This window comes from Pelecanus crispus, chromosome 7, assembly GCF_030463565.1.
Source record: "Pelecanus crispus isolate bPelCri1 chromosome 7, bPelCri1.pri, whole genome shotgun sequence".
NCBI lineage: Eukaryota > Metazoa > Chordata > Aves > Pelecaniformes > Pelecanidae > Pelecanus > Pelecanus crispus.
In genome coordinates, this window is record NC_134649.1 from 8,137,077 (window position 1) to 8,159,668 (window position 22,592).

The 22,592-nt window shown below is 42.2% G+C and overlaps 1 protein-coding gene across 1 annotated transcript in view; it reads left to right on the forward strand.

The window, feature by feature from the left end:
- Window positions 1–20,138: 20,138 nt before the first annotated feature.
- AKAP13 (A-kinase anchoring protein 13) overlaps window positions 20,139–22,592 on the forward strand; it is a 137,406-nt gene continuing 134,952 nt past the window's right edge. Inside the window, exons 1-2 of the mRNA XM_075714142.1 lie at window positions 20,139–20,150; window positions 20,600–20,747. Coding sequence (XP_075570257.1) covers window positions 20,139–20,150; window positions 20,600–20,747 — 160 coding nt within the window. The remainder of the gene's footprint in view (window positions 20,151–20,599; window positions 20,748–22,592) is intronic.

Consider the following 22,592-nt stretch of genomic DNA (forward strand, 5'->3'; position numbering starts at 1 on the left):
AGGAGGCTTTGGATGGGACTTTTTTTTTTTTTTTTTTCTTTTGGCTTGTTGACTGTGTAGTGCAAACAAAGCGGAGCAGGAGGGATGGGGCAGTGGTGAGAATACCCCGCTGAGTGTGAGCGGCTGGCTGGTGCCCTGTGGGTTTGGCAAAGCAAACAGCTGTGGTTGAAATCAGGTGTGACCTGCCCCAGTGTGCACTTGTTAATTTTGCTTTTTAAGTGGATGTAGATGTAATTTGCTTTCATGTCACAGAAGTTACAGTGTGTAATGGCAAGAGTAACAATAACGTACCTGTGAACCATGGCAGGGAAGAGCTAAAGCTGTTAAATAAAGGAGGGAGGAATATTTGAGTATGTTAGAAGAACTTCCTTTCCTCAGAGCAAACTCCTGAGAAACTGAAATAGGTGAGAAAAATTAAAAAACCTAATTATTTGGGAGCAGAGAGAAACATGAGGAGTAGAATATATGTATTGCCTGTGGTGTCCTGGGCAAATACAAACCTGTTGTGTTCTGTTTTCCTGAATTTTTCATGTGACATTCTTTAACTTGGACCTTATCCTATAGAAGGCCAGTAGTAATATTGCTAGTGTAGAATGATGACTGAATTTTGGGGGTAAAGAGTAATCCTAATAGTTGATGTAAATGTAAAAGTATAGATTCTTTCTCTTTGAAGGTATATCACACTGTATCTTTTATCAGCAAAAAGAAAAGTTGTTCAGTTACTTGTCAAGACTTGAAAAGATGTGAGGAAGTGATGCTTTATATTAACTCCCTTTAAACATTATCATCTGAGACACAACTGTTTTGATTCTGTGTTGTAATATTTTTTTTTTAAAAGTCATATCCAAATGCTACCAAATTGCTGTGTTAGACTGCAGGTCTTAATTTTGTTTCCTGAGGGAATTGGCCCATTGCAGTGAGACTTTGTAAAAATCCAAACGTGAAGTGGGCTTAAAAGGGAGTTTTTCCAACCGTGGTTTAATTTCCATAAGAGACAATAAACACTTTTGGCTGGATAATGTTTTGGTACCCCTGTCCAAGATGCCCGAGTTCAGAGTAGGAGAGAGAGGCTCAGGTTTGTGAGCCCTCCCTCTCATGAGGGAGATTGGCAGGGTTTATGCATTTTCTGGTTTTGTTTCTTTTTTTTCTTTTCTTTTTGAGCCCTCAGTAGGACTGGTATAGCAGGAGCATGTGCTAGGGCAGAAGTGAGGATTGCTTGCAGAGCTGTTTCTGGAGCTCACCCGCCCAAATGATAGCTAGTGGTGCTAGTCCCCTATTTTCATGAGTAAGTCAGTCTTTGTAAGAGCTGAAAATACAGGGAAAACTATCAAGCATAGCCATTTTGAGGCATTCTTCCTGCTGGAAGGGGAATCTTGAGGTCGAAAATAGGTTTGACTAGATTTAAAGTATTGCAAAATATTCGTCCGTCCCCTGGCTGCCTTGGAGGACCTTTTGCAGAGGGACTGTGTTTTGGTGAGCAAGCTTGGCAGGTAGCTCAGACATTTTAAAGCAACTGGTAGAAAAACGCTTCTTTGTAAAATAAGGAGAGTGTGTGAGGGAGCAAGGATAGCTGGAATCAGCTAAGAAAACTTAGGCTGTGGTTTAATTTCTGTCTCACTAAAGTCAAACTGGGGTTTGGAAGAGAACAAAGTATGAACAAGATCCTGTGTTTTCTGTGTGAAAAGCAGAGTGGTATTTCATCCCCTTCTAAAAAGGGTTTGAAGTGTTTGCAGAGCATTACCAGTACTGCAGACATGAGCAACAGCAGAAATTCCTTTTTTAATTGTTTTGCATTCCTTCATCTTAGGATTCTGGACTGCTTAATACACATATTAAATGAAAACTTACAGCTTTCGTTTAGGGTGAATATTTTCTTCTGCAATGGAGAAGCTAATGCAGGTAAAATTCTGATTCAACCGATTCAAAGCTCAATACAAACAACTTTCACCAGGTTATATAGAAATTCCAGGGGCACACCTGAATGAGGAAATTTTCTTTGCTTAAATCACCTTGGTAGGATGAGTAATGTTAGTTTTTGATAATGAAAAATGCTGATGCAGAGTCATGAGCATTGTCTGTTCTGGAAGATTTCCTGCAGTTTTGCCAGAAGCATTTCTGATAGTTTGATTTTTAAATAGCTTTGAAATGTTTCTTGAACAAACAGTCCAGTGGGAGGGGAAAAAAGGCACTAAATTAACTTGGGCAAGGTAGTATTTGCCAGAGTAATTGGTCTTCTCCAACAGCGGAGAGAACTACAAATCTTTCCAAACATTTTTTTGGGTGGGAGTGGGGGAATGCGTGGACAGATAGCAATTAAGGGTAAAAAGCAGATATGACATGAAGGTTGCTAGGAGGAAAGATGAACTGAGATGGAAGTGAAGAGGAAACGAGTTTCACTTGAGATATCCTCAGTGCCAACATTGCCTATGGTTCAGATGAGTGCTTTGCTCTACAAATCAGTTTGGAGTTGTCTTTGCTTAATGTGAACATAAATAAAAACCAAAAAGTGACAGATCCCTTTTGATCTGAAAGAGAGAAAATAGAAAATTGTTGTGTAAAAGTGACTATTGGAAAAAATAACGTAGGGGTGCTAGTACAGCTTTGGAGGTTTAACATTCTGCAGCATGTGAAGCAGTACTTAAAATTTTACAAAAAAGTCTTAAATCTGTCTGTTCTTTTTTGTTTCAGTGTTCTGAGGTCATGAAACTTAATCCACAGCAAGCTCCATTATACGTGAGTATAAAATTTAAACATTTTTTTCCTTTCCTGCTATTCACACAAAATGCTTCCCTCCACCCTTTTTGGAGATGCTGCTTCTTTTTATTTTGGGAAAATTATTGAGAAAGACCTCATTTGTATTCCTTGAATTGCAAATGCTTGGTGGTAACACTCAGGTAAGTCACAGAGCTCCTCTGTCTTCCCAGCAGACAATTTTAAAGAAGTTTTGAGACCTGTTGTAATGCTGTCACCGTGCAGGCATCCCCCTGCTTTTATTTTTTTTTCCTCCCAAAAGCATGCTCGAGCGCATGGCTGTGCTCTTGCGACTTGATGTGTGGAGAGGCCGTAAGAAGAAGTTGCTGGTGTGGAAAATAGGCATCCCAGCGTGCAGTCCTTGCCCACTGTGATGATGTTTTTCTGGTCGGAGTTTTAAACGTGGCAGGCAGGAACTGGAAGCAGCGACCGGCTCGGCTGTGCTGCGAGTGCTGCAGCAGGGAATGGTTTACGTCAGCCTCCTGGAAGCTCGTAACCTCGATGGCTACATTAATAAGGAACAAGCTTCCTCTCGCTCTTGAATAGCAGCTTTGTTGCAGAACACGGGGACTGTCAAATGAGACCTGGGTTTGTGGGGGTGTAAACATGTGTGTTAAATTTGTGCCAAAGCTGCCAGCCAGGTTTGTGACCGTTTATTTTCCATATTGCCTCGCCATGCTTAGAGCAGGGTTAGCTGTTGAAGCCGTCCTGTGCTTATGGTCCTACCCACAGACCTCACAAACAAGGGTAGAGCTGGATGCGAGGATGGAAAATTTGGAGGGAAAATTGCTTGCAAATGTGGCTTTCAAGGGGAAGGAAGGAGAAACGATCAGGGCTGGTGATAGACCTGTATCTTGGAAAGTGTTGTGTGTTGTAAATAATGGATCATATTGACCTTTAATGCCGTGGAAGCTTTTAAATTTTGCCTACTTTTAATTACCAGCTGGAAGCCTGTATTGGAATTTATTCTCTACTTACTGTGCTTGAAGCAAGATTAACACTACAGGGTATGACCTGACTTTGGGAGAATGGCTTTCCTGGAGTACACCACCATATTCTTCATTACTGTGCAATTAAATTTTGCCTGAAATTTGTGAAATCGCAAGCCTACTGAATGCACCTTGACTTTGAAGAAACTTCATTTAAACTTAGGACACATTAAAAGAGAATGAAACTTAATGTGCAAATATATGATGTAGATGCTACGGTAGAAACACATGAATGGCAGAAAGCAGGATGAAATTATCCTTATGTCTTTTGAACAGTGTATGACTGAACTAATCTGGAGGCTTTGCTTTCCCAGTCTTATCTTCTGACTTAGTTTACTTTCCCACCGTTTTGTGTGGGTTTGTATTTAATATGTAATACTGGAGTGGCATACTTTAAAGTCCTCATCCCCACGTGATAGTGAGGGGGACTGGACTGAGGTCAAATGTAGCCCGGTGTAAAATAATGATTATATGGCACTCGGTATAGTGTTTCTTGCAATGCCAACAAGTTGGTGACAACACTATTAATACAGCAGTGACTCCTTTTTCACTCTTTCTCCTCCTCCTCTGGTCAGGTGTATATGCAAATCAGCTCCTTTCAAAACACACAAATTTTGGTAGCTTAAGGAAGAGGCGGAGGGGAGGCAAAAAGAGAAGCTCAAGGACCTTGAAAATTCAGTAGTTAGTCTTCCTGTTTGCTTTCAGTATAAATGCTTTGTACATTTTAAGATCAGTTTTGTTTTCCACATGTTGTTAATTGGCAGCTCAGCTCATCTCAGAGTTGTTAGGTGCGAGCAGAAGGGAAAGAAAAATGTATCTTCCTGGTATTTTTATTTTTCAAAAGGCAGACGCGACGGTCTTGTGTCCTGGCCATTGGTAGGTGAATACCAAACCTCACCACGTTCCTTCTTCAAAGTGATGTCAGCTCTGTGTTCCATGTATAGGCTCCTTGAGCTTGTTTTCAGGTAACTGAGAACAGTATCCTGTGAAGTTGTCCATAAGGAATTTAATCTTTGGGAAGTAAACAACTGGAAATAACAGGCAATACAGACATGTCAGGGATTCTCCCTACATTTGTCTACTCTCAGGAAAAATTGCTTCCCCCAAATTTCACCCTTTTGTTCTTGACACCTTTGCATTGCATTCTTTACACTCTTCCTCTTTTAGGCCAATAGCTTAGATTCAAGATTACTTAATTTTGTTTATTAATTTTTTAAGTCCTGCATGAGTTTCGTCCTGCAAGCTCCATTTGGTAGTACCTTTAACATCGTCAGCATTTCTGAGCTCCTTTTAGGAGGAGAAAGTAAAAAATAATGTCTCCAGTTCAGTTCCTGGAAGCCAATTAGAGAGCTAGAGCACGTTTTATCCTATCTGATAATCGCCAGGTTGCCCAGATTAATACCTTACAATTATGAAAAGTGTTCTGGGAACCTGAGGTGTCCAGTGTACTTGGGACCAAAGTTTTGTGGGTGATCGAAAAGATGGTACTTCCACGTACGCACTAATAGAGGGATAGAGATTCCTGTATTATTCGTGTCAGTGTATATAAATGGAGAGAAGACCACCTACTGCGTCCTTCTTGGTACCTTGGCTGCTTGGACTTTTATTTACCTCTTCTGTGAAAATCAGCTGTCCTGCCTCTGCAGAGCTTCTGACCACTGGGCGATCACAGCCTGTAATGATGAGACTGCTGGCCTTTGTAAGTGTAAAGATTAAGAGATAAAGTGGAAAACACATCCTGTAGTAATAATGGGTGTCATGTTTTTGTGATTAAATAAGTCTGTCCCATTTATGTGTTGCCTGATTGTTCGCTGGTTAATGAGGTTGCCAGGAACCGAACTAAGCATTCTATTGCTGCGGGTTTGGGCCGGGACAAGAGCTCAGCCTCTCCTCTGCAAACAGACGGCCCCTGGCTTGGTCAGTTGGTGCCCCGGGAGCATCGTATCTCTTGCCCAGAGCTGTTCGTTACCTGCCTTAACGCTGTTTAACGAGCTCTCCTGGCCCTGGAGCCCGGCGCTGCTCACAGCAGTGCAGTCATGGGGCAGAGGAGCTCGTGCCAGGAGAGATAGGGCAGCGAAGCGTTCCTCGATATAGCACGGGGAAGGTTCACCGTGGTGCGATACTGTCAGTGCCGGTGCTTAAACAGGCTGTAGGTCAAGCAGCTATCCCATCTGTACCACTGTCAACACGTAATTGCCTTTATAAAAGGCAGTCTTACTTTGCAGAGTCTGTGACTTAATATTGTGGTATGAATTTGAAATAAAGGTGTTCAAATCTGCTTCCTCCTTCCTCAGGTATCTTGATGGGGTACTAACATGAGCTGCTGTCTTGCTGCCAGCAGTGATGTTCTGAAGAAGTGGCATAGTAGAGTGGGGAAGTCATTGACAAGGTCTTCTGCGGTTCATATAACTGTGATGAAGGTTTGAGTTCTGCATATTACAGCAGTGGTCTTAAACTTTGTGGTACAAGCTTGACTTTAATGCAGAGGTGGTTTCCAGAGCCATAATCAGCGTAACATGGGGAGGGTTTTAACAGAGAATGAGCTTTATCTCCCAGCTTTTTCACTAGCACAGGTTAAGATTACAAAAAGCAACTGTCATTTGGCTGTATTGAGCGTGTCTGATTTCTGTTGCTCCTGCTCTCATGGGTTGTCTTCTTTCCAGTGTGTAATTATATGGATCATGCTTTACGTAGTCTTTGGTGCAACTATGGATATTCTGTGGAAAAGGGGATATTCTGTACTACAAGGTCCTTAATATACATTGATATCTTCAGGTGCATTTTACTGCAGGATGTACAAAAACGCAGTCCGTGTGGCTGGACAGTCCTTTGGTTGCCTGCCTCAAACTGTAGTTGGAAACATCCCTGTCGATGCACAGATGCTGGATTAAATCCGAAACTGGCTTTACCTACATCCCTCTTGTATTTCAGTGCTGTCCCATTTATATGGGACCAGTGGATGAAGGACAGTGTTTCAAACTTTATTTCTGATCTGCCTGGGGCTTTGTGCTTGGGAAGCCCAGGGTCTCAAAACTGAAGGACTGAATTGTTCTGTTTGCTGGCAGGGCTCAGGTGGAATGGGAGGGTTGCAGAAGTCTTTGGTTGATGGGAGGTGGGAAGTTAGGAGCTTCAGTTTTGTTTGTTTTTGTTAAATACTTGCAATGACCTTGCTGATCATCACCCTTTTATAAAAATTGTATCTCTCTAGCAACAAAAGTCAAAATTTCAACTTGAGTATTGTAAGGTACTTCCTAGCTATTGTCAGTATGTTATTGGAATATCCAGATCATCAAGGAGTGTGCGGGTAGGAAAAATGGATTAACATTGCTCTAAACAATGGATGTTTATTATTAAGTGACCTTTTTTATTGTTGTGATTCATTAAGTTCTCTGTTTATAAATTAAATAGTTTAAATTAGTCACTTAGCTTAAACTCAACTGTTGCTAACATCTAGGCAAGAGAAAGAAAATGGGAAAGAGCTTTATAAAGGTGAAGTGTCGATCTTTTTATAAATGTTGTCATTAATTGAGAATCCAGCAGAGTATTCAGCAGGAGATTTAACTGCAAAAGGATCAAGGATCACAAGCTGTGTCCTTATTTCTAACCAAACTTTAATAAATATAGAGTGCGTGTGAGTGAATGATCAAGGTTGAGTCTTCAGCTACGTATAATGTCCTGAAAATCTTACTTCAAAAGTGACCTGCATGGCTTGCGATTTCAACCTCTGCTAGCTGTAGGTTCTTTGTAACGTTATTGATCGTTCTTCTAACCCACTCAAATCTCTGCCACTCTGAAATCAATGGTGGGGGGTTTTTTGGGTGGGGTTTTTTTGCCTTTTTTTTTTTTCCCCCCCAAGAATGACCCGAGAGCAGTATTGGGTATGAATGTGTTGGAACAGGACTGCAGTGACATGCAGGGGACAAGTTGGGAAGCACTGGGTGTCATCTCATGATTACTACCAAGAGGCGACAACCTTAGATCTGCCTTTAAGACAGGAATGTTTTTTCACGTTGATAATGATCAGTGGGTGTGAAATGGAAAAGATTAGCAGCTGGAGAAGGATGATGTATCGCTGCAAACTTTTTTTCCTTTCTCCTTTTTGATTAAAAGGAACAAACTTGTTTTAAATCACCGCACTCCTCCTCTGCATGGTTCGTCTAAGGTGTGCCCATGTTATTTGGAGTGACAAACCCAAATGTGTCATAACTGGTGATTGCATGGGAGGGCAAACACTTAATTGATAAAAGTGCTCCCATTGACTTTGGTCTTTTAATCAGGTCTGTGGATGGAGTCTCTTGTATAAACTGCCACTTACGAGCTGTGTAACCTGCGGAGTTTCTCAAGGAGAGTTTTGATAGAGATGAGAGCTCCCATTTCCAAGCCAAAATGCCATGCAACTTAATGAAGAAAGAACTTCAAAAGCCTCAGGAAGAATGCATTGACCCTCTCTTAATATAACTTGGATTTTGGGTACAGTAGGTCCTCTCTTCTGTTAATGAATGAACTACTTCTGTAGATTTCCCAGAGTGTCCTGCTTTAATCTAAAATGGGAAGAAAAGGATAATACTTACAATATTTTTCTCCCACTTATGTATTTCACACAGAATGATGCCCTACTGAAGTGCTGTGTGTATTCCTGAGAAAAACAATGGTGACGACCTGTGATGTTCTTGTTTTAAGAAAAAACCCTCTTTTGAAAAAATACTAAAAGATGAAAGAAAAAAGTTCACAATACAGAGAGCTTGAGGCTGGCAGCAGTGTCTGTCCCAAGCGCTGTGGTTCCCCGTGTCCATGAGCACAGCGAGGTGTTGTGCAGGCATGCCTGCCTGGCAGCCGGTTGTTACCGTGGCTGAAACCAGTTCAGGTGTGACTTGTGCACTATTGTGTGCTACATAATTAATGATTTTCAGAAATCTCTACCAAAGGGCCAAAAGGACAAAATGAAATGCCTTTATAATCCTACAGTAAAATGTTGTCATGAGATTGGCAGCTGTGGTTTAGTTACTTTTCTACTAATGCTGAATTTATTTGCTTAGTGGCATCTATGGTGACAAAGGCCACTGGGATGCCTGAATATCTGAGATCAGTCCAGCAGAAAAAGTAGAACATAAACTCGCACGCTTTTGATGTGGGGATTTCTCACGAAAATCACTATACAGAAGCCCTGTCTTACTTTCTCTCTTAGGCAATAGGAGAACCAGCCTTGATATTTAGTTCAGCTCTGTGGTGAGAGGATCTGATAAACCTCTTGTCTTTTATTTGTTGGGTACTTGATTTCTTCTTAATGACAAAGTAGTCTTCTGCCCCACCTTCAAAATGTCTTTGAATTATGAATGACTGGAAGGCCTCTAAGAACCTTTTACAAATAAAATATTTGCTTATGTTGCTTGTGGAAGAACCTGCTTCTTGGTTGGTTTTAAGAAAGTTGGTTGGGGCGCCTGACTAAAGTAATTCTTTGAGAGGAGCACATTGCATCTTGTCTGGTTCTGCTTTCATTCTGCAGACAAAGTAGTTTCCTCACTAAACTGTGCTTGACCTCGTCTTTTTAGTTTTTGTTACTTAAGTCCTTGATCCAGATTCTTTTCATCTTCCACTTCCCAAATTCTCGTCTACATCTGTATTGGGTCTGGCTGAGATGGAGTTAAATCTTCCCCACAGCAGCCCTCATGGTGCTGTGCTTTGTATCGGTAGCTGGAAAGGTGTTGATAACACAGCAGTGTTTTGGCCACTGCTGAGCAGTGCTCGCACAGCATCAAGGCTGCCTCTCCGTCTTCCCCCCCTGACGAGTAGGCTGGGGTTGGGCAAGATCTTGGAAGGGGGGGGCATAGCCAGGACAGCTGGCCCAAACTGACCAAAGGGATATTCCATACCATATGACATTGGCTCAGCAAGAAAAGCTAAGAGAAAGGAGGAGGAAGGGGGGACATTGGTTATTTGTCTTCCGTAGCAACCGCTATGTGTACTGAAGCCCTGCTTCCCAGGAAGTGGCTGGACATTGCCTGCTGATGGGAAGTAGAGAATGAAATCTTTGTTTCCTTTTTTTGCTTCCACTTGACCTGTGCAATGTTAGTTCTTGTGAAATGGTCACTTCTGTGCATTTACTGAAGGCAGCTTTGACTGGAGAAGTCAGAAGAGGCCTCCTGACCATCAGCATCGCCTTCCTCCAGGATGAGCTATTCGTTAAATTGCAGCTGAGAGGTCCCTTCTCAATGCTTCTTACATATTACATGAAACTGAAGATGCTGGTGATTTGGGTTGCAGCTCCTCCTCCCATAATTATCTATTTGATCTTTTCTTCTGTGATCCTGTTTTGTGGGTATGAATGTGCTGGTAAACAATAAATGGGCTAGCTTAAACAAAGTCTGAGCACTTGTCTGAAATTCTGCCCTTAAGTTACCACTGCTTTGCAGCATTACGTGTGAACTTTAAATAATACAGCTTCCAGAAGAAAGATGCTGGAGCTGGTACGAGGTAGGGGTGGGAAAGCAGAGGAGACAATGATCCCCTCTTTTGGGGAGCTATTAGATTGCTTCAGTCTGTTTTCTGAAACTGCAAAAGGAACCCTTACATGGTCACACTGAGTTTTATTAGAACTGGGTGAAATGACAAATACCTCTTAGGCTCTGAATTTAGGGTTCTTTATTTCTTGTGATAGGCAATGAGCTGCTTAATAACTGGAAAGATGCTAAGAGATTGCATCCCATCCCCAGTGTTGGCTGACACTGTTGTCTCCCCTCCTCTCAGGGGGAATGAGCAACGGAGATCAGGACATGGTGTTTAAGAGGATGAAAATACTCCTCAATTACTCTTTCTCTGTAGAATGTTTTTATATAGAGAGTTCATAAATATTCTTACGTTACTTTTAGGATGACCAAACAAATTTCCTATCTTATCAATCATGATATGTGTCTCCACTTTATTTTCTGTAACAGAGTGCTGACAGTCATTTTGCTAGACTAGAGGCAGTTGTGACAGCAAAGCTGATGTGAGAGTGGTAGTCATGAAGATGTCGATCTGATGGAAGGCATGATGTTTTCAAATAAACTCTCCAATCTCCTGGGCTCTATCTGCAGTGCCTCCCGTCTGCTTCTGAAGGTTGTGCTGCATGCAGCGTCTCTGCAAATGCTTGTCCTCCTCCTTGCTCAATAAAGCCATGCCATATTGTGCGTAAGTGGAAAATAAAGTAAACCGTGATTAATCGTTCTGTGCAAAGATCGGTGCTGTGCACTGCCATCAAGTGGCAGTTCTGTTGCAGGACACATTTGCGGTGTCTGCAGGGCTGCCTGCGTTTGTTATCTTCGTTTCAAAGTGTTTCTTCGAAGCATTGCAAAAGTTCCATCTGTCTAGTAGTTGTGGTTGTGGGGGGTACTTCTTCAGGAAGATAATGGTTATAATGGTTTCGATTCTCTAATGGCAAAAATTGTAACTTTAAAAAGTGCTTCGATCATTACAGTAGCTCCAAATACTGCAGTTGTGAAATATTTAAAGATTGGCGAGGATATTTTGCAGCTGGCAGGAAGATTAGCTTTCTGAAGCACGCTGAGCTCTGTCTCCGAGGGTTTTGCTGTACTGTAGAGGAGGCTGAAGTACCATGAAAACACCATCCTTCTGCTCTCTAATGCCTTTGGATGTTAGCATTGAAACCTGATTTTTTTTTTTTTTCCCTTTAAGACACATCAAGGCTATTTGTGAAGGTACTCCAGCAATAGGCGATTATTTCAAATAATGTGTCATCATGTGTACTTTATCTTCCAGGAACTGTGACTCTCTCCACCTCCCTGATGCCAAGAGGATAGCTGAATTTCTGTTAGTCACTGAATACATTCAGACTGCCTGCTATTTCTCCCAAGCGCTACAATTTTTTTGTATTGCTGCGTGGGTAATTAGCAGGAAATACTATCAATTGCTCAAGCAGCTGGTAATAAAATTGTCTGATTCGGTTCTATAACAGTGTCATGAAGAACAGAAGAGGCCAGAGCAAGGCATTCCCATCAATTTGGATGTGTTTGATAGGAATTGATCGTAGTAGCTTCCACAATTTCTGAAAAAAGTCGTAATAGTAAGATCAGTACTTGTGGAAACTGGATGCTACTGGAGCAGATATTCTGCTGTCGAGAGATTCCCCCTGTCTTTCATCCCGTCTTCATGTTCATGTGGTGGCATTACATGGAGACTTGCACAGTTTAGAGGGCAACCCCCCAGTGCGTTATTCCCTGTGTTCCTCCATACCTTCCTCTTCTCCATACCAGAGCTGTATGGGGCTTGCTGTGGAAGGGGTTTGGCGTCACTGTCAATGGTTGCCTCTTCAGATAGCACAGGCCGTGGTGACTGAGGACAGCAGGCACACAATGTTTTAAATTAATGGTCTGGCTAGCACTAAACTGCCCAAATAAACAAAAAATTAAATAGCTGTTTTCTTCCCTATACTGCCAATTTCACCCAAACAATAAAATTATTGTAGCAGTTCTTCCATAGTTGCTTGCATATGACACAAATGGTTGAACCACACTTTTCTCATCCTTTCTATTTTTCCCCTTAACTTTGATTTCTGCCATTTTGCTGTTAAATTTATTGTTAATTTTGTCACGTCTTCCTGTGTGCTAAAAATTATTGGAAATTACCTTGGCTGTTTAGTTTTGTGAAGGCTGTCTGCACAGCACGGACCAGCACTAAGCAGATGCACTAAACATGCTCTGAACAAGCGTTTGTAAAATGAGTGCTGCAGAGCATGTGGAGCCCCACGCTAAAGCCATGATGCAGCTGAATTAGCCATTAGCAGCCCAATCTAGTAACTTGCCTGGCTTTGCACAGCAAAGTGATATGTCATGAAGATGTACCCATAAAGATAAATCATGTGTCTTTTTCAGCACTAATAAGATCCTGTTACTTTGATGGATTTTCTGTTGGCAGTCTGTAGAGATCTCCTTCAAGCTGCCTGGATTAATATGTGTGTAATACCTATAATAGCATCTTGACACTCAATAAAGATTCATCTCTGAGCTGATTGATTTGGAGACCGACTGAGACATGCTCTGTCAAAGGATGTGGGCTACTAATAACAGATTTCTTGAAGTGTACCCATTTCTGCAGGAGTTTGTGTTGCTCACACGGGTTCAGAGTAGGAGATCTGCTCCTTGCTCTCCTGAAACCATTTTATCTCTTTGCAAATAAACCCGGCTGCAGGATTAGACGCCTGGCCTGGCTTGGGATGTGGTGTGGCTGTGAGATTGAGTTAATAAATCAGCCATAACGATGCGGGCTCTGCAGACAGGCAAGTCGAAGGTGTCCACTCTGTGTTTTCAGCACAGGTCGCATTCAGGATGGATCTGTGGGAGCCGGCTTGGGCTTGGAGCAACAGCTCAGGGCTGTTTATCATGGATGTCCATGTTTTCCCACGTATTCCTTTTACCCAAAGAGTCTTAACTGAATGGTTTCTTGACTCCGTATCCCTGCTTTGCCCTGTGTCAATCTTTTATCCATCAGTGTGCTAAGCTAAACTTATTTTTGGAACAAATTCTTTCTCACCTTTGGGGAAAGAAAGTAGTGAAGAAAGTTATTTTGCATATATGTCTGTTTCAGTCATGGCTTTGTGGCTAGTGTTGGAAGAGGAGATCACTTGGCTCAGTGCGGTGTTAATGAAATATGGAAGGTATCACCTCGAGTTGCTATGTGGGCTGGCAGAAAAACATATACCATCGTTCTGCTCTTTTGGTGGCCTGTGGGCAAGACGTTACAGTCTGCAATTGTGTTTTCCTAAGGGCAGGAGACTACTTTGCAAAATCTGCTTTTCTCATCACAGAAGGGCTCAGTAACCGTGCCGTTAACCTGAAACCTTTTGCTGGCAGAAATAATAGCACTGCTGTTAATTTAAAAGGGAAATAAAGTTAGGTTTGGAGATTGATATATAAATTTTTTTTTTAATCATTGGAGTAATTCTTGTCTTCCTTTATGAATTTTTTTTTAATTTTTTTTAAGAAAACAAACCCCATCTCTGCCTCATGTTCCTTTAAGATCAAGGAGTTTGAAGTCATTGACTATGAAAAAGGACCCAAATCTACCCCAAACTTGGCAGCTTGCCGTTCTGTTTATTTCTGGAGTCTCTCCCTGGAGGTTTTATCTGCAGGAGGTTGCAACACTCCAGCCGAACAACATCCATCTTTCTCCACACTCCTGACCCAGGTCACTGCCTTTATCAAGGGGGATATCTCCAGGTGAGGAGGGATTTCTAGAGCTGCTCGTGTTCAGACAGATTTCACAGCCCTACCTTTGTTTCTGGGGACTGGAGTTCTGCAGAATAAACTGCTTTTGACGTGATTTTTCTCCTAAATGGTCCTCTGAGTCAATATGTACTGGCAAAATTGAGGATGTCTGTAATAACTGCTGTTATCTTGCTGTAACAGATACCTCTGACCTTGTTGCCTGGTACGTTCCTTTTATATATGTGTTCTGGGAGCTTGCAGGGTAAATGGCCACATCTGCACAAAGGGATGGATGTTTGAAATAGCAGCATCATTGCAGCACCTGGGAGTGAAGTAGCAGGAAGCAACATCCAGGCCCTAATAGCGTTCCCAAGAGGGAAAATCTCAAGGTTAAGTGGGGTGCACTCACAAACTCATCCTATGCTAAGACAGAGAGGGAAGAGGACTCAGCTGGATGTTTTGTAGGTAGGACCCATCTCCAGATTCCACGCCTCCGGGTTGAGCTGCTCATCTGCTTCTGTTAACCTGGGTATAGCAGCCTGGAAGAGTTTGCTGGACGTAGGTTATTTTCTTGCTGTGGAAGAAGAGCATCCCTTGGTTTTATGAGCCAGCAGTGATAGCGCTTGGTGCCTGCGTCGCAGCTGACCGGCCGGAGCGCTTAGACCTGGGAAAACTGGGATCCAAGCCTGTATCTGTCACAAGGGTTGTTCCAGCAGACGAGAGCACTGTCATGTTTGCTGTAAAAATAGTTGCCCAAACGCCCGTCTCTTTTTGCAGTCAGGAGCCTGTGCAGCTGCACCTGCTTTTGTTCTGCCCAGAGATGTCCACGTGCTGCGGGTATCCTTTCCAGATGTGCTTCTCCAGGGGATTATGCCCATGTTGGCACCAACCCAAAGTAACCTTAGATGGGAGGGATCATCCAGGATACTCACTGGAGATGGGGACACTGTCTGGGAGCGAGAGTTTGGCTGTTGACCTAGGGTACTGGCAGAGGTAGATGGTAATGGATCATTGAGCATCTAAACAATTACATTTTCCTGTTTTTCTTGTGGGATGATTTCTGCTACATTTTTAAAGCTGCCTTGCGGTTGCCTTTTCTATCTTCCAGCTGCTTTCAGAGTATTCAGCAGCTCTCAGTTTGAGGTGGAATTGTCTCAACTTCCCCTTTGATTTTGTCTAACTTAATTATTGTCGATCCTGTGCACTTTCCAAAGAAAACGTCGTATGATTGAAAAGCCAGCTTTTCCTTTAAAAGCCATTTGGATGAAAAATGCTTGGTGCATTTGAACCATGATTCCCATTTCATTGATGGGGAACCTCAAGGCGCAGGGACGTGAAAGGACTTGCTTCCTGCTGTAATTACAGCCCAATCCTGTGCACTCTGTGTCGAGCAGTAGCTGGGGTAACAGCAAGTCCAACTCCATCTAAAAATGAATAAATAAGGGTACCAGTGAGCCTGAATTCTTTGAAGGAGGAGGAAGAAACCACAACTGTGATTTTGTGCTGTCCTCCTGGGTACAGTGCAGCTCTCTTAGTAGCTATTTAGAGCTTCCCAAAGGGGAGAGGGGAAAAAAAATCTGTTTCAAAAGCATATTTCTCCTTTTGTGTCCCAACATAATGCAATAAGCAATGACCCAACAAGGATCTGATTCATGTTACAAATAGCGGAAACAAAACAAAACTTGTTACAGCGGCAGCTTACATTTACTCATCTAATCCGGCGCCTAATCCAGCCCCTTTAATAAACATCATCACACCGACATCTGCAACAGCTCTTCAGAAGGAAATATATTGGAAGGAAAGTTTCTTTCCTCGTATGCGAATCTCTAAGCCATCTAACACATGGACTTTCCATCACTGGCTAGGCTCTAACTGCATGAAAAAACAGCTGGAGGTGGCAATGGTCATCAGCAGCAATTTTGCTTTTCTGTGTAGAACAAATTCAGCATTACTAGTTGTTAGTGTTTTCTCATGAAAAGCAGAATGCTAAAGTAATGCTTGAGTGCTTCAGCGTTGCTATCTAACACATGCTTCATTTTCATAAGTATTTTTAGACTCTGGGTGTTGGGGGGGGAGGTAAGAGTGGGTGGTTAGTGGGTTAGATAACATACTTCAAAATTCCCTGCATGAACCATGGGGGGAAAACCAGCTTAGAAATCACATGCTTAAGCTGTAAAATACAGCTTGCCTTTTTTAAAAAATTTATTTTTAGAAACTTTAAAATTTGTTAGCCAGAGTAGTCCATTGTAGAGAAATGTACCTATTGCTGGTAGGGCTGACATCCCTCAGGGAAAACTCACCCTTGCCAGCTAAACTCATGGTTTTCATCCGGAGGTCTGGAATCCTGCATTTGCTGGGGCTGTCCCTGCAGTCCCACTGTAAAGGATCCTCTATGACAGATTCCCCAAAACCGGACAGATTTCCAGAGCCTTAAGTGGAAAAGAAAGATGTCTTTACATGCTTAAAACAATTATTTGTTTTTGGAAGGTGGATAGTATTTTTCAGCTAATAACGTGAGTGATCTTAATTCTTTTGAGCTTAAAGATTTTGTTCGCTTCATCGTCACGTCCAAATGTTGCTGAAGTCATCTATTAAAAAAATCCTTTGAAGATAAATAACTCACCTTTACAGACACAGAAACCAAGTCTGAGAAAGAAGAAATTATTACTCAGAATTGCTTGTACTTTGCCTACACACAGTCTCCATACCTTTATAACTGCAGCATTGGAAAAACAAATACCTAAAAAGGTGGAGTTGTCCTAATGCCAACAAAATGTGCTGACAAACAGGTGCGTTGTCTATCTGGCTTTGGTTTTTTAGACCTAGTAACAGCATTTGGGCCCTTTTAGAGATAATTGCATTTCTGCTGCCTTAAGCCAGAGGTTCAGAGATGTGCCACGCTAAAATCCCTTTCTGAATTGTTTTATACAAGTTTAAAGCCCAAGGTCAGGGCTTTAAACCCGTCCCATGACGAGGCAGACCTTCCGCTTTCTCCCTTCGGTTTGAGGAAGGGAATATATTTACAGGAAAGAGCTACATCCACGTTCTTTACATCCCGTTACAGCTATCTGAAACCAGAGGTTTTTCAGGTCCGAACGGGGGAGAGGGTGACCTCTTTCATGAATGGACCAAAATGGAATGTTTTCATTTCCAATGGGCTTTAAGCCAAGTAAATATTAGTCAATCCAAACTAGTTTTGAAATTAAATTATTCTTATTTGTTGGAGCATTCCAGAGAATGGCTTTGATCTGTCTGTACTTTCACCAAAAGGATATTGGCAGGCTGGCCTCCCGTTTCTAGCCATTCGGGATGAAAGAGGGGTTATAATAACCACCTTGTGTGGCAGTGATACTGAACAGATGACATTTTTTGGACAATATTAAATGAATAAAGGTAAACATACTTCAATTAAAATGTTTTTGGAGGCTGAATGCAATAGTGCTGTTGGAAAGTCTTCTATGTGGGTCGGAGGAATTTGGCTGCGTTTGAAACTGATTTTCTTTAACTCCAAAAGCGTTTGCGAGGAGTTTTGTGCGTTATTTCCTTTTTAAATAAATACGTTGTTCAAATACAACTTTTAAAAATCAAATTAAAATTGGCAGCGGACAACGAAACTGTTAATAACTGGGAAGTAGAGATGTGCAGTGGCGGAGGACGGTCTTTCTTATTTAGTGCTTTGCTCTTTTCCTTCTGGGATCTCAGATCACATCTTGCCCGATGAGCTGCCGTGCACCGTACAGCTAAGAGGTAGCTCAGAAGACATGTATACGTAAACTGAAGCACACAGCAGTTAAGTGGCATGTTATTGATCTTGCTGAAGATATTGGGAGACAACTTAAGATTTCAATTAAAGAAAAAAAAGAATACTCTGCTGTCATATTAAGGCTATTGGGCATCCCCCTTCAGTCTTTTGCCGGAGGGTCCTCTGGAACGGGAGGAGGAGGCAGCAGGGTGGTGGGGAGCATCCCAGTGTAAAGTGCTACTTAGACACAGCTGAAGAGTTTTTTAAATTGGTATCAGCTGATAATACGTGCTTCCCCTAGACTTCAACATGAACTAAAGTAAATGGAATTAAAATATAAATATAATAATTTTGGTTGGATAGGACTGCTGGAGTTCATTTGGTCTAACCACCCCACCAAAGCAGGGCCATCTTCAAAATTAGGTGAGACTGCTCCACACCTAAAATTCAGGTATCTATATGAGAAGTTCAGCTATCTTTTTTTAAGCCCCAGCTTAGACAGATTTCAAGTGATGCGGAACCTTTGGTGTTCAGGTTTTTTACATGTATTTACATGTCTTTTGTCAATAACTAAATATACAAAATAGCTTTTGCAATAATGCTGCAAATTAAATTGCTTTTCCTTGATATGGAAGTGACTTTCACATGGATAGACAAGTGTCTTCTCATGTGCTCTATGTGGATTTGCTTCACTTTCACAGAAATTGGACTAGCACTTGATTTCTGAGTTAAATAAAACAAAAATCTCCTTTAACAGATACCACTTTAACACTTCAAACAGTCAACTCTGTTGATGAGCATCTTGAAATGTCACCTGCATTTTAAGTCCATTTAAATACTTTGTACGCTCATGCCTTAAGGGAGGAACAGTTTGAACAAAGACGGATATGAAAAACAAAGCACAAAGGGTTTGTAGGTTAAAACTTCAGCTTTTATTTTTTTGAACATCTGCTCAAAACTGGATCCGTTTGCTTGAAATGGAATATTTAGTTTTCAGCTCAGCATGTGAACTGGTCATGCTTGAATTTAAAGTTTGATTGATTTCTTTTTGCACCTGTTTTTATTTTAACAGTGACTGTATACAAGATAGACTTTTGCTACATGGTTCCTTTCTCCCCAGCTGGAAGTCTGGTGTGATATTATCATGTGATCCCTTCCTAAAATGTATATTTGTAACTCTGCAACCCCTGGAAATGTAAAGTAGACTCACTGCTCCATTTATCTTTTCTGAATTAATGGTTTTCTTTCCTGTGTGTTATAAGGCTGACCCATATATTTATTTTTAAGACCAGGGGCTGGCTGTGTACTGTGCTGCAAAACCTTGTTTCCATCAAAACGAGGTGCAACCCTGCCCCTGGCAAGAGGTACCAGACGGGCCAGATCAGAGGAGGAGAACTGGATATGAACTTGGTAGAAGGAAACTGTGGTGGGGCATAAAAGGAGCTGATAGGAGGGAGAACGGGGGGAGACGCGAGACGGAGCGTGGGAAGCGATGCTAACGCAGCACGGATGTACAGGAGGGCTTGGAAGACTTGGACTTTCTGCAATAGTTATATTTGACTAAGAGAAGGGATGAACTGAGTGATCTTAAGGAGAAGGTTTTAAATGAAACTACATGTGTATTCTATTGGATATGCAAATTGGAATTACATAATCTGCAAAAATAATAATAATAAAAAAAAGTCTTTTCCAGATTTGCAGCCTTAACCGTATGCTCAGTGGGGTGGTGGCAGAGAGCTGGCTAGTGCAGCTGCAGTGTAAAACTGGGACATCCAACTGGTTTTGATCTTGATAGAAAAGGGGCAGAAGGTCACGTCACAGCCTGTTGTTCTCAGCGTCTCATAGTTTATGTAATTCTTCAAGCAGATAAAGCATGCATGGTGAGATCGAATGAACGTGCTTCACTTAGTGCTGTAGTAACTGCAAGCCATCCTCTTTCCTTGCCTTCCCTTCCCCGTGGAAAGCTGAATTCGGTGGCTATCGCTCCTGTTCTTGTCCATGCAGGTGTATGAATTTCAGGTGTGTTTACTGTATCCTGTGCTGGGTTAACCATGATAACCATGCGTACCTTTTATGAACATGATTTTTGCTGATGGTAAAGATGAGCAAAATGGTAGAAGGTACTAAGATACTGAAACAAGGCCTCCCTAAAACTAAGCAGGAGTGTTCAGCCAACAGAGCACCACAGATTTCTTTCCAGGGCTTGAAGAACTGTTGGTTTTGATAATGTACATATCTTTTCACCAAGGCATGAGCTTATAGATGAGTGAGAAGAGCTACTGCTGTCTGTACAGCCGCAATTACTGTTTTTTTTGTGAGGCAGGTGCAAAAAATCTTAGTGGATATGAAACTTGTGTATCTTTGTGTGATTATGGGTTGCGGATGAGAGATGTGTTCAGTGATTAAGTTGGTTGCACTGGAACTATCAACAGAGTGGCTAGCTTGGACGGGGGAAATATGAACCCTCAAGTAAGAATTAATGAATTTGTTCAAATTTATGAAGACAGAAGCAATTTTAGGCCGCTATCCCAATTCTGTTGTTTTAAATATGTGTATGTGGGGGGATATGTATATATGCATGTGTGTGCATAAAAAACCCTGTGTGGGGCGTGTGCTCGTGTTTGCCAGACTTGGCGTGATTTCGCCGTATTAAGTTGCTATTTTGAATATACCCTTGAGATTTCTACATATCTCTTCCCAGAGCTGCACTCAACATATTTTCTAGCTGGTTGGCTGGCTGTGGTGCTAGGAGGCATACTAAAGATGACTTGCATATCTGAAAATTAGGATGGGCCCCAAGTCGTGTGAAAGGAGTGTACAAGCAGGGAGCAGGAGCGTTGTAGGTAGAGAAGTTTTATTTTATATGATGCAGTTCTTACAAATGGAAACCTAACCTTTTTGCTTGTCCTTTTCCCTAGGGTGACTCTGTTATTACAGTGCAGCTGACTGAGGAAGATAAAGTTGAAGATGATGTAGTTTTTTACTTGGTCTTCACTGGGTCAACTGTCCAACACTGCACAAGCACGAGAAAGATTAATCCTGGGAGTCTGGAGACAATTTCTCCTGGTAAACAATTGACTTTCTTTGCATATCAGTATATAAGCCTATGAAATTTGGTTAATTCAAGTGGAATTAAATGTAATGCTGTTTTGTTTGTTCTCTTTTTCCTCATTTACACATTCATAGAGAGTGGAACACGTGGTTTGGATGACTGCTTTTGCCTTTTAAAAATCTCTTGCTTGATTTCACTAGAATTACGTGACTCTGAGATTGCAATTATTTAATGTGTAACTGTGGGATTCTGTTGTAGAAAATACACAGTTATATTTACACATAGTAAAAAGCTTTTAAACGCGAGCAACATAATGGAGGACACATTTGCCAGGCTAGAGATGCTGTTGTCCAAATGGTGTACAGCCTGGTAAGTCCTAGCTACACTTAGGATCTGCTTAACTCGGTGAGGTTCATTGCTGCAGTGCTGGTGAAATGCAACCCTTTTCCCCTAAATCCTGTCGTGCAGATCAGAGCCAACACAGAGTTTCTGAAACCCTTGCAGTGGCAGGCAATGTATGGTGCTTGGTGCCATCTCTCCAGCGCAGCCAGTTCAGACAGGGTGGGTTTTCACATTAAAGCCCACCGCTCTTTTTAAGCCTTCGTGCCATTAACAAAACAAAACAAATCAGTGCAGCATTTTCCTTTGGTGACTTCAGGACCGTGGGAATGAGCATGTTCCAGGCTGCGGTCCTTACCATTAACCTTTCATTCTGACTTGTTGCTATGCAGCGCATTGATACTAGTGTGAGAAAAACGCCTGACATTTTCACTATACACAGTATAGCTTAAGTGACCAAGTGTATTTCTTGTGTTTGCCTTTTTATCTATCTCATAAGTATTGTTTTATGAGAGATGCATGTGAAGTAAAATGTGGACTAAGGGGTTTTTCCTCCTGGGAATGAGTGGCGAAAAGTTGGCTGCTGTATTTTTTCATTTCCTCCTCTTTTTGTGCTGTTCAGGTTGTTCAGCGGGCTTGGGAAGAGAAGTCTTTTTATGGTTAGTGATGACTGGAGCCCATGCAATCAATTAGATTAGTGCTTATTTTCTCCCAGAGGAGAGAGAAGAAGGGGTGGCTCCTTCCCTGCTTTTGTGTGGTGGGCGTGGGGCTCTGCCAGCCCCACTTGCAATGACCTCACCTCCTCCTTCGGACCACGGCTGCATCGCCAAGAAAGGAACTGAAAAGCTTCGGTGTTCCCCTTCAGCCCTTGCGGGAACCAGCGTACTTGACGGGATTTCTGGACGGGAGCGATGCTTTCCTATCATCGCTGCCCTTGAGGTCCTCAGAGCAGCGGTGGATGTGGCTGGGGCGGTGGCTGCCAGGTGGTACCCAGGGTGATGCTCCGGGCTCTGCCTCTCCTGCTGGTCCCAGATGTAACTGAGTCACTGGGGAGGGCTCCCTGGGGCTCACTTTGTCGCTGTTAGTGGGAAATCTGACTCCATCCATGATTCAGAGGGAAAGGAGGGAATTGTTCTCAATTGTTCCTTTAGTTATAATGGTGGGTTTTTTTTTTTTTTTTTTTTTAACCTCGTAGAGTCATGATCTTGTGGCATGGGATGCTAGATAGGGATGGGTGCTGTCTCAAAATACAGCTTGTATCAGACAAAGATTTAACAGACCCTTCAGAAAGGTAGTCCCATTCCTGCCAGATAGCACTGTCCGGGGCCACAGTGCAAGGGAAGAGGTGACATCTCAGACGTAAAGCAACCATTTGGATAACACCCTCTTCTGTGCTCGTACCTCATTTTGGAGAAACTACCTGAGACAAAAAGACTTCAGTGGTGAAGGAGGTGCTGGGGAGAAGCAAAATGGGAAAAAACAATTTTTTTCATACCCTCTGCTGACACCGATGCATTTGT